At 33.2% G+C, this 13,765-nt stretch overlaps 1 protein-coding gene across 1 annotated transcript in view; it reads left to right on the forward strand.

Moving 5' to 3' along the window:
- FER (FER tyrosine kinase) overlaps positions 1–13,765 on the forward strand; it is a 430,623-nt gene that overhangs the window by 311,045 nt on the left and 105,813 nt on the right. Inside the window, exon 16 of the mRNA XM_049769126.1 lies at positions 5,567–5,661. Within this exon, the coding sequence (XP_049625083.1) occupies positions 5,567–5,661 (95 nt within the window). The remainder of the gene's footprint in view (positions 1–5,566; positions 5,662–13,765) is intronic.

Here is a 13,765-nt window from a genome sequence, read left to right on the forward strand (position 1 = left end):
TACTCCTTTGTTTATTGAAAGCAGAAAAGTTGTAATCTGTGGAAGTAACTCATAGAAACATTTTAAAACTCTCCCTTGACTCAGCCAATGGACTTCTCTATGATACAGAACATCTTCATAGTCAGCATTTAGCTCAGACAAAAATTCCTGAACTTATCTGTGATTTAGTTCATTAGCTCTAATAAAGTCAATACAAGATACCACAATTTTCATAACAGAGTTCCCACTTCAGTGATTTACGACACTGAGCTTTGTTGGTGGCTGAGGCAGTGTATGGCTATTGGATGAGGATGGTTATTTTTGTCCATCTCTTGGTTAATGTGAGAAATTACTTCTTTCTTAGGCCTCACCATGCTAGGAGCACCATCAGTTGTCACTCTGGCTAGTTTAGCCCAGTCCAGCCCCAAACCATTCACAGTTTGGCAAACGTTTTCATAGATATCCTCACCTTTAGTTTTTCCTTTGATGCTTTGCAGAGCAGCAAGCTCTTCTGTGACTTTGAAATAATTATTCATTCCACTAATAAAAATTAATAGTTATGCAGAATCACAAATACCATTGCTTTAGTCAAGTGCCAAGCAAGGAAAAATATGAAAGATTTTTGGTGGAGTTTTGCAAATGCTAATGCAAATTATTTCCCATTTCTTCAATTGCATGGAGGTGTAATTGTAGGTCCTGAAAGACTCACTGTAAATAAATTAGCCTCCTCTGGACAACAGAAAGAAAGCATCTTTAATAAATTCTCCCTCCACAAATGGTCTGCCAGTGCATGTTATTAACTTGACAACTTGAAAACTTGCTCATAGTGATGATATATTTAGTTGCTTTTGCTTCACAAAAGTATTTTGCTGAGTTGTCAATGTAGTTTTCAGTTTTAATATTTTATCTTTTCTCACTTCTGACCAATCATATTTATCTTTATGTTGAATTTCATAGTGTTGGCGCAAATTGTATTTTGAACACAGATTTTTTTTCTGGCATATCAGACACACAGCTCTTTCCTTGTACTGTATGGAAAAGTAATCAAAAGTCCATTATTTTTAAATAACCTATATTCTGAGTCAATTTTTCTCTTTCTTATCATCATTGTTTCCTAGGGATTCCAAATTACTATTAGTAAAATACATATATATTTGTGTGTTTATGTGTGTGTATACAAAAACAATATACCACCAATAACTATAATACCACAGAGACATAGAGACTGCATTGCAGAGAAACTCTGTTTTTACCTCAGGCTCACACTGGTGCAGGTGCTATTAACCACTTGACATCTGCAGTGTTTTTCCTCCTTAATAACTAGGCCCCTTTAAGAAATTTTGCGTTCTGAAACTTTATTGCACAGACATACCACATAATACAAGCTTTCGTTTAAGACTGTTTGATTGCTTCTTCAACTTCTTTATTGTTTTGTAAATTAACAAAAAATGTATAGTTAATGTTAATTTAGATTATCATTTTTTACAATATGGTGGTCCCTAAGCAGTAAAAAATTTTAATTACACCTGCAGTATTGTTCATAGATTACAACAGTATAAACTGAGGTTTACACAGCATACAACATATAATATACAACTGAATAAAAATGTACTCATTGTATTTTAAATTGGTTTTTGCTACTCCTCAGCTGTTTGTCACTGACCAGCAGGGAAGAAGAGCAGGCAGCCCATCCAAAGATAAGAGGTCACTCTATTACAACCCATCAGCTTAATATCTTTCCTTCTCTCCTTTCCACTTTTCCTCCTTTCCTTTTTTCCCCTTTCCTTATGTTCCACCTTACTTCTTTCCTTATTCACATCATAACTTCTTTCCTCCTTTCTACCTTTCCTCTGTCCAGCTTTCAGTGTTTACTTCTTTTCACCCTTAAGTACATTTCTTTTTTCTTTTTCTTTTTTGGCCACACCCGTTTGATGCTCAGGGGTTACTCCTGGCTAAGTGTTCAGAAATTGCCCCTGGCTTGGGGGAAATATAGGGGATGCCCGGTGATGGAACCGTGGTCCTTCCTTGGCTAGCGCTTGCAAGGCAGACACCTTACCTCTAGTGCCACCTCACCGGCCCCTAACTACATTTCTAATCCACAATTCCTTCTATTCCTTCTGGTAGTGACCATGGGGTTCACCTCTTAATAATGCTGCCAACTTCTCCAAGCTGTCTCTGAACATGCCTCTCTCTCCCACTCTCTGGCCTTCATTGCCCACAAGCCACGGTGATGGAGGCCCTCCCAAATGATTCCTCTGAATCCTGGCTAATTGTAGTCCAGCTGTGATGTTCAAATCCTCTCAACGCCTGAAGTTTGGACATCGATTCCCATAATTCCATGTCCCCCCTCCCACCCATGACTGTCCTTCTGAAAACAAACAAACAAACAAACAAAAAAACAGGCCAGATAAATGTTCTCAGAGGGCCTCATGTGGCTGCTGGCTGTAGTTTGTGGACCCCTGATAATCATCTGCTCAGACTACATTGTTTTGTAAGTGGAAACTAATCACAAAGAGAAAGTGGAGAAAAACTCAGAAACTTGAAAACCAGAAACCAAATAGGATTAAAAAAAAAAAAAGCCCTAGAAACAAATGAGAATGAATACACAAGTTATCAAAAGATATGGAACACAGTAATAGCTCTTAAGAGTACCATCTTACAGCACTGAGATTGGCACACATCACAAAGAACATGAACAGTCAGTGCTTGTGGGGATGTGGGGAGAAAGGAACTCTCATTAATTGCTGGTTGGAATGCCCTCTTGTCCAGCCCTTATGGCAAACAATATGGAGATTCCTCAGAATACTGGAAATTGAGCTCCCATTTGATCCAGATATACCACTTCTAGAGATATACACTAGGCACTCAAAAACTCAATACAAAAATCCATTCCTCACACCTATATTTATTGCAGTACTATTTACAATAGCCAGACTCTGGAAACCACCAAGATGCCCTTCAACAGATGAATGGCTAAAGAAACTCTGGTACATATACACAATGGAATATTATGCAGCCATCAGAGAGACGAAGTCATGAAATTCTCCTATACATGGATGTACATGGAATCGATTATGCTGAGTGAAATAAGTCAGAGGGAGATAGACATAGAATATCTCACTCATCTATGAGTTTTAAGAAAAATTAAAGACATTGAAATAATTCCCAGAGATTAGGGCCGAAAAGACTGGCTCAAGATAGGAAGCTCACCACAGTCTTGAATTCAGTTAGAGAAATATCTACGCTGAGAACTATCATAACAATGTCATTGAGTGAGGGATATAGAAAGCCTGTCTCAAATACTGGCGGGGAGTGGGGGAGGAAGGAGATGTAGGCATTGGTGGTGGGAGGGTTGCACTGGTGAAGGGGGTTTTCTTTTATGACTGAAACCCAACTACAATTATGTTTGTTATCATGATGTTTAAATAAAGATATAAAAAATAATAAATAATAAGCCATTAGTTAATCCCACAAAATATAAAAGGAAATAAGATAAATAATAAGCATAAGTAATTAAAGTATATAAGTAATAAACAAAATGAAATAATATAATATAAAAAATGAAATAATATGGGGCTGGAGAGATAGCCCAGTAGTAGGGCATTTTTCTTGCATGTAACCAATACTGGGCTGTTGATAGTTTGATTCCTGGCATCCTATATGGTCTCCCGAGCCTGCTAGGAGTGATTTCTGAGTTCAGAGCCAGGAGTAAATCCCTGAGCGCCACTGGATATGACCCAAAAACCAAAAATAATGATAATGATAATAATAATAATAATAATAATAATAATAATAAACCAGATTGGAAATAAAAAGCAGCAACATTAGTAAAGAAATTTAAACACTTATCTGATACTGCTATGAGAAATTTTATGTTTTGAAATTGGAGAACTTAGAAGCAATGAATAATTTTTTAAGTCCTGTAAAGTCAGGGGAAAAAAAGGACTGAGTCAGGAGGAGATAGAATGCCAAAACAGACCACTTATTAAAACAGGGACATAGGAAATGGCTATCAGAATTCTTTTGCAAGACAAAAGCCCTAGTAAAAAATGAAAGCAAATATTAAAACTCTTGCTAGGTTTGGAAGATGTAATAGTAAAGCTGTCTATGCCCAGATATACTTACTAATATTAAGTTCCTCTGAATCCTCTAAAAGCAACTTCTTTTATCCTCAGTTTAAGAAAATCAAAGAACAGGAATCCTCTCAGTTTCTAAGATATTTTCCTCATTCCCAAAACATTATTAATAAAGAAACCTGTAGACTAATATCCCTCAAGGACATTAGGGAAACTCTGGGCTTACTCTCACTCTGTGCTTAGGGATCACTTCTTGTGGAGTTGGGGAAATCATAAGGAAGTGCCAAGGATTGAACCTGAATCAGCTGGCATGCAAGGCAAGTGCCCTATAAATTGTACTATCTTTCAAACTCACTTATGAATAGATTATTTTCTTTTTATCTGAATTAATCCTATTCTTTTTATAAATTATATTTTTGAATTTCATCTTTCTTAAAGCTTTATAGGTACAAATCATGTAAATGTTCCATCTCTGTCAATAAAATTATTATTTAATTCTCTTAAACCTACAGTTTTTAAATATGAGTGAAACTTTAACTGTCATTAGGATAATATGGAACAAAATTTATCAAGTAGATAGACATCTGAGGGAACAAATTTTATTTTTAACTCATATTTGGATTCTTCTGGTAATCTATTTTATCTTTATACTCATTCAATGATTTTTTTTTTTTGCCTTAATGCGGCCAGCCCAAACCTCTTTAAGCTTTTTTGTATAGAAATGGTTACTTAAGGGACCAGAGCAGTGGTGCAGTGGTAGGGCATTTGCCTTGTATGTGGCTGACAAGGCCTATAGGAATGACCTCAGTTCAATCCCCCAGCATCCCAGATGGTCTCCCAAGACAGGAGTGATTTCTGAGCACATAGCCAGAATTAACCCCTGAGTGTCACCGGGTGTGGCCCAAAAACAAACAAACAAACAAAAAAAAAACAAAAAAAAAGTTACTTAAAAAATACTTAAAACTAATACTTAAGAAATTGTTACTTATTATTTAATCTTTCTCCAGCTTAATTTGACTCTTATAATTTTGAAGTTGATCATAATCAAGTTATTATTGAATATAATGAAGTAGCAATGTGAATTATTTATCTTTGTGCAGTTAAGTTATATGTGCATTTAAAAGGATGGAAATCTAGTATCTTGTAATTTTTACTTTTCTAATACTTTTCAACTATGTTTTATGTGTAATACTTTTAAAGAGGTTTAGTATGTTTTAGAATAAAATATCTTTTTTAGCATGGTTGTTATTTAGATTGTAATTGTTAGCATGCAATAATTTATTAAATTTTAAATGAATTGAATTAAGAATTGAATAATTTATATATAATAGAAGTATATTGTAATACTTCTATTCATCAAAATTTGCATTCGTCCCATTTGACCAAAATTTTGGCCTGTAGTTCTTTTAAAAATTGAATTGATTAAAGTGTGTTTTACATTCTCACTATTATTAATCAGAAATCAGTGTTTCATTTTTTAAATGTTAAGTATTATACTTTCTCTCATGCAGAATTCTCAAGCAATATGACCATCCTAATATTGTCAAGCTTATAGGAGTTTGCACACAAAGACAGCCTATTTACATTATTATGGAACTAATTCCAGGTAATTTTTAAAGTTTTACTCATTGACTTATTTCAATGTTATGTTTTGTTACATTCTTGTCTAAATCTCTGATTTCTCCTCTAAATTTACTAAGGGTTTTAATGTTTTTTTTTTTATGACAGCAAGCTTATTCATGTATTTGATATTTTATGGTTGATGATACTTTGTTAATGATACTTTGTTATGTTCTAGAAAATGTCAGACTCTTTTTCTCAAACTAAAAGTTATATTTTTACAGATACCACATACAGAATTTATCTTTACATAGTGTTTATTTGATATAAGATATTTCAATGAATAGTTTACTTAAGTTTACTTTATAAGAAAGTACTATCTTATGACTGAAACCTAATCACAATCATATTTGTAATCAAGATGTTTAAATAAATAAATAATACTATAAAAATAAGAAAAGTATCATAGGAAAAAATATTTAAAAAAGAAAGTACTTTCTTAAATTTAATCCCTATATAATTTTTAAACTATATAACCACATTCCCTATTTTGGCTTTATATAAAGACTATAATAAGTTTTGGGATCACTTATTAACTATGAATATCTTTCATATGTGGACAAAGGAAAATTAGTCTTTCTAGGACTTTGTTTTTTATTTCTTTTTGACAATTATAAATATTTCGGGTCTTTTATTTAATAATTTTTGCTAAAAGAGAAAAAAGCATAATCTCGAGCTTATGGAGTAATGTTTAAAATTATTTTTACTGTCTTTCTTCCAACTGTAGAAATATACATCAGAATTTTTTTTTTTTTTTTTTTGGTTTTTGGATCACACCCAGCAAAGCTCAGGGGTTCCTCCTGGCTCTACACTCAGAAATTGCTCCTGGCAGGCTCAGGGGACCATATGAGATGCCAGGATTTGGACCACTGACCTTCTGCATGCATGGCAAACACCTTAACTCCATGCTATCTCTCCGGCCCCTACATCGGACATTTTTGATGATAAAATGTTTATGTTTAAAATTTATATTTTATTGTTTATCACCCTGCTATATTTAAATTTTTAGTTTTGTTTCATTTTTGAAAGAAAATTTTATTCTTTATAAAATTTATACATTATGCTTAAATTTGAAATGAATTTTCTGTTTTACCTGAATGCAGAATGGAATGCAATATTTCATTTTAAAGAAAAATTTAATAAATATGTTTCTTAACTCTAGTAAAAAATACATTGAGAAAAAATGATATGGTTGATTTTACACCAAAATCCTATGGGATTTATATATAGCCTTTGTAAATTCTTAAACTTTATTTTATTAATATATTTTTATGTACTTAAACTTTATTTATGGATATTAAGTTTTTTACAGTATATCACACTGGTTTGTTTGCTTTATAGTTTGAAATATTTTTGAAATTGCCATGTTAAGACTCTAGAATCAGGGGTCCTCAAACTTTTTAAACGGGGCCAGTTCACTGTCCCTCAGACCATTGGAGGGTCTGACTATAGTAAAAACAAAACTTATGAACAAATTCTTATGCACACTGCATATATCTTATTTTGCAATGAAGAAACAAAACAGATACAAATACAATTTGTGACCCGCGGGTCATAGTTTGAGGACCACTGCATAATATAATCTAATATAATCATTCTTAATTGGATAGGATTATCGGTATTTGGTATTGTTTGTTTTCAGGGCTTATACTATTTATTATCTATAAAAACATAGTTGTAAACTCTAAAGTCAAATAAATAGTATATAATTTTATTTGTTTGCTCTTTTGGGGGACCACCCCTGATAATTCTCAGGGTTACTCCTGTATATGAGCTCAGAATCACTCCTGGCTAGGGGGACCATCTGGGATACCAGGGATAGAACCAGGTTCTTCCTGGATTTGCTGCATGCAAGGCAAACGTCCTTCTGCTGTGCTATCACTCCAGCCCCAATAGTACATAATTTTAATTAAGTATAAATTTGAGGATACTGTGTTTATGTTCATCAGACCATTCACATCGAGACAAATGAAGTCCCTACTTAATTGGAAATGTTACTTACAAATTTAAATTTGAGAGGCAGGGCACACTTGTTGTATGAAATGATTTGGTTTTACTGTAGTTGATGAGAATGGGAGAGTGGACTACAAACCCTAATTGAAAATAATTTTACAAAAGGGTCACTAAAGTACTTATGTGAACAATCACTCATAATGTCTGTGTATTAAAATAAGAATACGTAACTATTAGAAAGTCTAAGTACAGTTAACAATGCAAATTTAAAAATTATAATCTATCACTCAGCAATCTTATCTGATCACAAGGCAAATTTCTATTTTTTTAAAATAATATATAATTATTTTTATCGTAGTCACTCTGAGCAATTCACTGATTCCCTCCCTGCACCACCTTCTCCATGACATGGTGCGTGGGCAACATACTAGTAATACTGAGAACTTATCAGGGCTAAATCCAATAGTGCAACGGCTAGAACTCAAGGTCTTGCATTTGCTAGATATTTGCTTTTCACTTGATCCCATTAGAGAATATTCCTTATGCCAGTAGGTACTATCTAGTATTGATACCTTGATTTTAGGAACATATTTTCAATTTATAAAAATTCATACTATCATAAATTCTTACATATCACATTATTATAAATCATTCTTTTATTTTATACTCATCCATGTAATTATTAGTTATCGATATATTATAAAAATATACACATGTATATATTTATATAGATTATACATATATAATTTATCTAACGTCCTCTGTCAATATTTATGTTTCTACTTTTCTAACAAATAATTCTTAGTAAGCAACTTTATACTCATAAGCTTTTGCAGAGTAAATTTTATAGAACTGATATTGTTACTTATGGGAAAATGCACATTTTGATTCCTGGTGAATGTATTAGCTTTTGCTATATAAAGATTATCACAGCAGCTAATTTAACATATTTATTCCATCCTAAATTTGAGATCAAAGTAGACTTTTCCACTTTTAAAATGATTCTTATTTTGTTTTACTAGCAATACCATTATATTATTGTTATTGTTATTTGCATGCAGTGCTGCCACACAATGCATACCATCAGATTATATTGGTCTTTTTATATTGATCGCATGATTTTCTCATTCCATGCTTTCTCCCATTCCCTCAAATCACAGTTCTATTGACTGTGATCAGGGTTGTTTACAATGAAAATTATTTCATCCCTTGACTCCATAAATGAGTGACATCATCTGATGTTTATCTTTTCTTTTATGATTCACTTCACTTAGCATCATACCTTCTAATTCCACCCATATTACAGCAAACAACATGATTTTGTAGTAGTCCTTGTAGACCATTGTGAAAGTTTCTTTTTTTTTTTTTTTTTTTTTGCTTTTTGGGCCACACCCTTTTGATGCTCAGGAGTTACTCCTGGCTATGCGCTCAGAAATAGCTCCTGGCTTGGGGGGCCCATATGGGACCCCGGGGGATCAAACCGCGGTCTGTCCTAAGCTAGCACTTGCAAGGCAGACACCTTACCTCTAGCGCCACCTCTCTGGCCCCGTGCAAGTTTCTTTAACCACTCATCTATTGCTGGGCAGGGCTTACCTTTGTAAGCAATGAATATAGGTGACCTATATTCAACACAATTGAATGCAAACTGTGTTGAAGAAACAAAATACAGTTTGAATACAAACACAAAAGTTTGAAATATTTTATTGATCTAATTTCTATCACAGTAAAGAAGCTTTTTATTTTGATGTAGTTTCATGTATTCATGTCTATTTTGCTTTATTGTACCAGTGGGAATTGTACCATCAGTGATTTTTCTGATGTCAAGATCTTATAGTCTTTAAATTAGACTTGATCATATTCTTTGCTCAAGTTCTTTAAAGCTTACACCCACCTACTTCCCCATGCCCAAAATCAGAATTCTAGCTGAACTCTAAAAGTAAAGAGGAAAAATCTACTGACCAACTCCTTATGTGTGAAAGCAATTTCATTTCTTGCACCTTAAAAATGGTCTGAGAAAGGGGCCCAAGCAGTGGCACTAGAGTTAAGGCGTCTGCCTTGCAAGTGCTAGGACGGACCTCCCATTGATCCCCCAGCGTTTCATATGGTCCCCCCAAGCAGGAGCGATTTTGGACAGCATAGCCAACAGTAAGCCCTGAGTGTCAAACGAGTGTGGCCCAAAACAAACAAACAAACAAAAATTTTTTTAAATGGTTTAAGATTATCTTTGTTGACTTGATCTTTGTCAGATCCATCTGTTAGCTCCTTGAGATTTTCCTCATTCCTTTCAGTCACTTCAAGTCCTTATTTTTGTTTTTGTTTCATTGTGTTTTTAACTTTTTCATTGTGTTTTTAACCTTCAAGTGTTTTATTTTTTTAATTATGAGAACAATGATGCAAAGAGGACAAGGTAAAGTTACAGTGAAAGGACAATCGTCCATAAACAGAGTTCTCAGAAGAAATCCCCTTGCTGACGCCTAAATATTAAACTTACAGTCAAAGAACATTAAGAAAAATAAGGCAGAACCCATGTACAATTACTTTGTCCACAAGTCCCCAGATTGTAGTACATTATAACATTTCTTAGCAGTACACAAAGCAATCTAAACCCATGAGATTTATGTGACTCCTTAAACATTGAAGACATAGTATTTTTTTATATTTTCATGCACATGCATATTAGTTTAAGTTAACATCAAAAGTTTAAGAGGTTTTTTTTTTCAAGGGTTAGTCAAAAGATCACAGTAAAAACGGTGTTAGAGTGTCTCCCGAGCCTACCAGGAGCGATTTCTGAGCAGGAGTATAACACCTGAGCGCTGCCGGGTGTGACTCATAAGCCAAAAAAAAAGAAAAAGACCAACTAGAGAATATGCTGCTTTTGGGGGAAAGATCTCATAAATAGAGCAGTCTCACTTGTTTGATCTTAACCCTGTCTGAACATCAATTGTACACTTAAGTAGGGGTGTGATTTTTATTTTATATATATATATACATACATACATATATATATACACATACATACATATATATATATATATTAAATATGGAGTGCTTCACGAATTTGCCTATATTTTTGGCTTGGGGCCACCACACAGCAACACTCAGGAATAACTCTTGGCTGTCTGATCAGAAATCGCTCCTGGCTATGGGACACCTGGGATCAAACTGAGGTCGGTCCTGTGTCAGCAGCATGCAAGGAAAAAGCCCTACCACTGCTCTATTGCTCTGGCCCCTCCAGCAGAAACATTTCTTTTTTTTTTCCCAGCAAAGTAGTTTATTTTAATAAGATTCATTTAAGAAAAAAAAAAAAAGATAGATACATGTTTAAGAGAGAACACAGGCTTCTCCATAGTAGGTTAAAATAAAAAGACAGACAGTAGATTTGGAGAGAATTATACACGATTGCTCCAAATAGTCTCAGCTTGGAGTTTTCTGCACACATAAATATTAACCTAGAGGGAAATGGCCCAGCTTCTTTTTTCTCTTGTAAAATATTTTTATTAATTTTGTTTATAGTTTGTAGATAACTATAATAATTATTTTCAGATATTTTTAAATATAAATATTTTACTTTCAGTTCATAGTGAAGTTTTATGTTACTTGATATTATATAATTAAGTTCAGTTATCAAGCATTTAGAAGACTATGATAGTCACTGGAAATAGTAGTCCTTGTTTCTTTGATAGCAAGGTTCCAGTGTTTTTGCTCTGGATATTTGCCTAACATTTCTTTATTTCATTACAAATGTGTAAAAGGTAAATTGTTTCAATTAAATAATAAGGAATATGGGTTCTGGCATTCAGTGAAAAAAAAACACATCAAAAGTGGAACTGGCACTTAGTCTTACATAAATTTAACTCATCACTCATTACAGAATAATACCATTTTACAGTGATGTATTTTGAGCTCCAGATAATGAATTGCATTAATAATTAGTAATTCTTAAATTAATAATTAGTACCAAATATATAATGCCATTTTAGCTATTTATTATTATGTTTGCTATTTAATTACTAAACAACTAGTTTTACTATATATTATTTTGTTTGACGATGTTGATAGATTTTTCCCTTTTTTGGGGGGGTGGGTTTTGGACTTGAATCATCTTGTTCTGCCTCATGAATTGAGGGGTAAAAATAGATGGTACCAGAACCAAACAGTCATAGGAACATAGAGTAGATATGAAAAAGGATCAGACTTAAACACCAAAGTCAATGACAACAGAATCAATAGCCAATCTTCAACAAGCTATGCAGAGAGGGACCAGTTATCCTAACAGTCCAGGGGACAAAGGAAGTGGATGCTGGGAACTGGGGTGAAAGGAAGACAATACTGCTGGTGGAAATACCCCTGATTCAATGCCACTATGTACCTCAAATATTACTTTGAAAGATTTGAAATTCACATTGGTCACAATAAAAGTTGTCAACAAAAAAGAGGCATAATAAGAATGTATTTCACTATAAATTTTATCTTGTGATAATTCTATAATAAATATAATAGATTTCTGAATGTTTTAAAGCTTTTAAGAACAAATAATATAAAGTTTATATTTATATTTTATAAAAAATTTCATATATATGTTAAATATCATAAATAATCTGGGAGGGTCTGTTAGTCCCTCCCAGGTCTAAGAGTCCATGTTCTCAATGAGAACCTCTCTAGTATTTTCAATTCTTCTTTTGTGTCATAAATTTAAATAAGTATATTGGGATAAATGTCTTCCTGATAGATGCTCATTTTATGACCAGCCTAACTAATTATTTCTGAAACCTCATTATGCAATTTTGACTTCTCATTTCTTCTCGAATTTTCAAGTCATATTTAATATCTCTCTTGTTATTTAGGTACTTTAATTTATAGAACTTCATATACTACATACCATTAACCATCTCCACAAATTTAATTTGAGAGATTACACTTTGTGTAATGCATTGTATTACCTTGAGTTATTGAAAATATATTCTTAGAATGTCATTATAGGGACTGGAGAGATAGCACAGCAGGAGGGTGTTTGCTTTACAAGCAGCCAACCCAGGACCCGATGGTGGTTCGAATCTTGTCATCTCATGTGGTCCCTCATGCCTGCCAGGAATGATTTCTGAGTAACCCCTGAGCACTGACTGCTGGGTGTGGCTCAAAAAAAACAAAAAACAAAAAACAAACAAAAAAAAAAAACAGTTCTGTTCAGGAACTTTGGTGTTTTTTATTTTCCTCAGTATGTCCTACTGTAAAGTTGTGATAGACTGTCATTAATGCCTATTTATGTGCAGAAATTTCAACACCCATGAAAATGGTTCTATAACTGGCCCAGTTTTTGCTTTAAATCTAAAAGATATACCTGGAATATGTAACCGTTGCTAGAAAGAGTAAGATTGTCTCATTCAGTTCTGTTTATTAAACATCTTTAATTTGGTGTCTATCATATATACACATAAATACATTTAACAACTTAATTATATGTTTATCAGTTGTTGGACATTTGGATTATTTCCATAGACAACTTTTATAATCAACACTGAAATAAGCAAAAATGTGCATATGTTTTTAGATTAGTGTCTTTAAAAAAAACTTGGTGATATCTCTAGTTTGTTTTTACAGTCTGAGCCTCTATAATTTTAAATCCAGTGAACAGTGAATTTTGAAGATTTTTTAAATTCCAGTACTTTAACGCAGTTTTAATTAATATTATCTCCAACAGAGTTTTTATTGGAAATGTACTGCTTTATTATGTGATTTTTGTATGTGAAAAAACATATATTTTCTTTAATAATTTACATAGATAGGGACCCAGAGCAGTGGTCAAGTGGTAGGGCATTTGCCTTGCATGCGCTAATCTAGGATGGACCTGGTTCTATCTCCCAGCATCCCATATGGTCCCCTAAGCCAGGAGCAATTTTTAAGCACATAGCCAGGAGTAACCTGAGTGTCACTGGGTGTGGCTCAAAAGCCAAAAACAATAAATAAATCAAGATAATTTTCATAGATAGTACATCCCATTCTTTTTAATTATTATACTTTTTTGTTTATATATATATAGGCTTAGAATAGATTAAAGTTAAGTATTTAATTGGCTTAAAGTTATCCATCTTAGGAAAATCTTTTTATATAATATGAGAAACTAGGTAATATAGTTTGCC

Source organism: Suncus etruscus, chromosome 2 (assembly GCF_024139225.1).
Source record: "Suncus etruscus isolate mSunEtr1 chromosome 2, mSunEtr1.pri.cur, whole genome shotgun sequence".
Lineage (NCBI taxonomy): Eukaryota > Metazoa > Chordata > Mammalia > Eulipotyphla > Soricidae > Suncus > Suncus etruscus.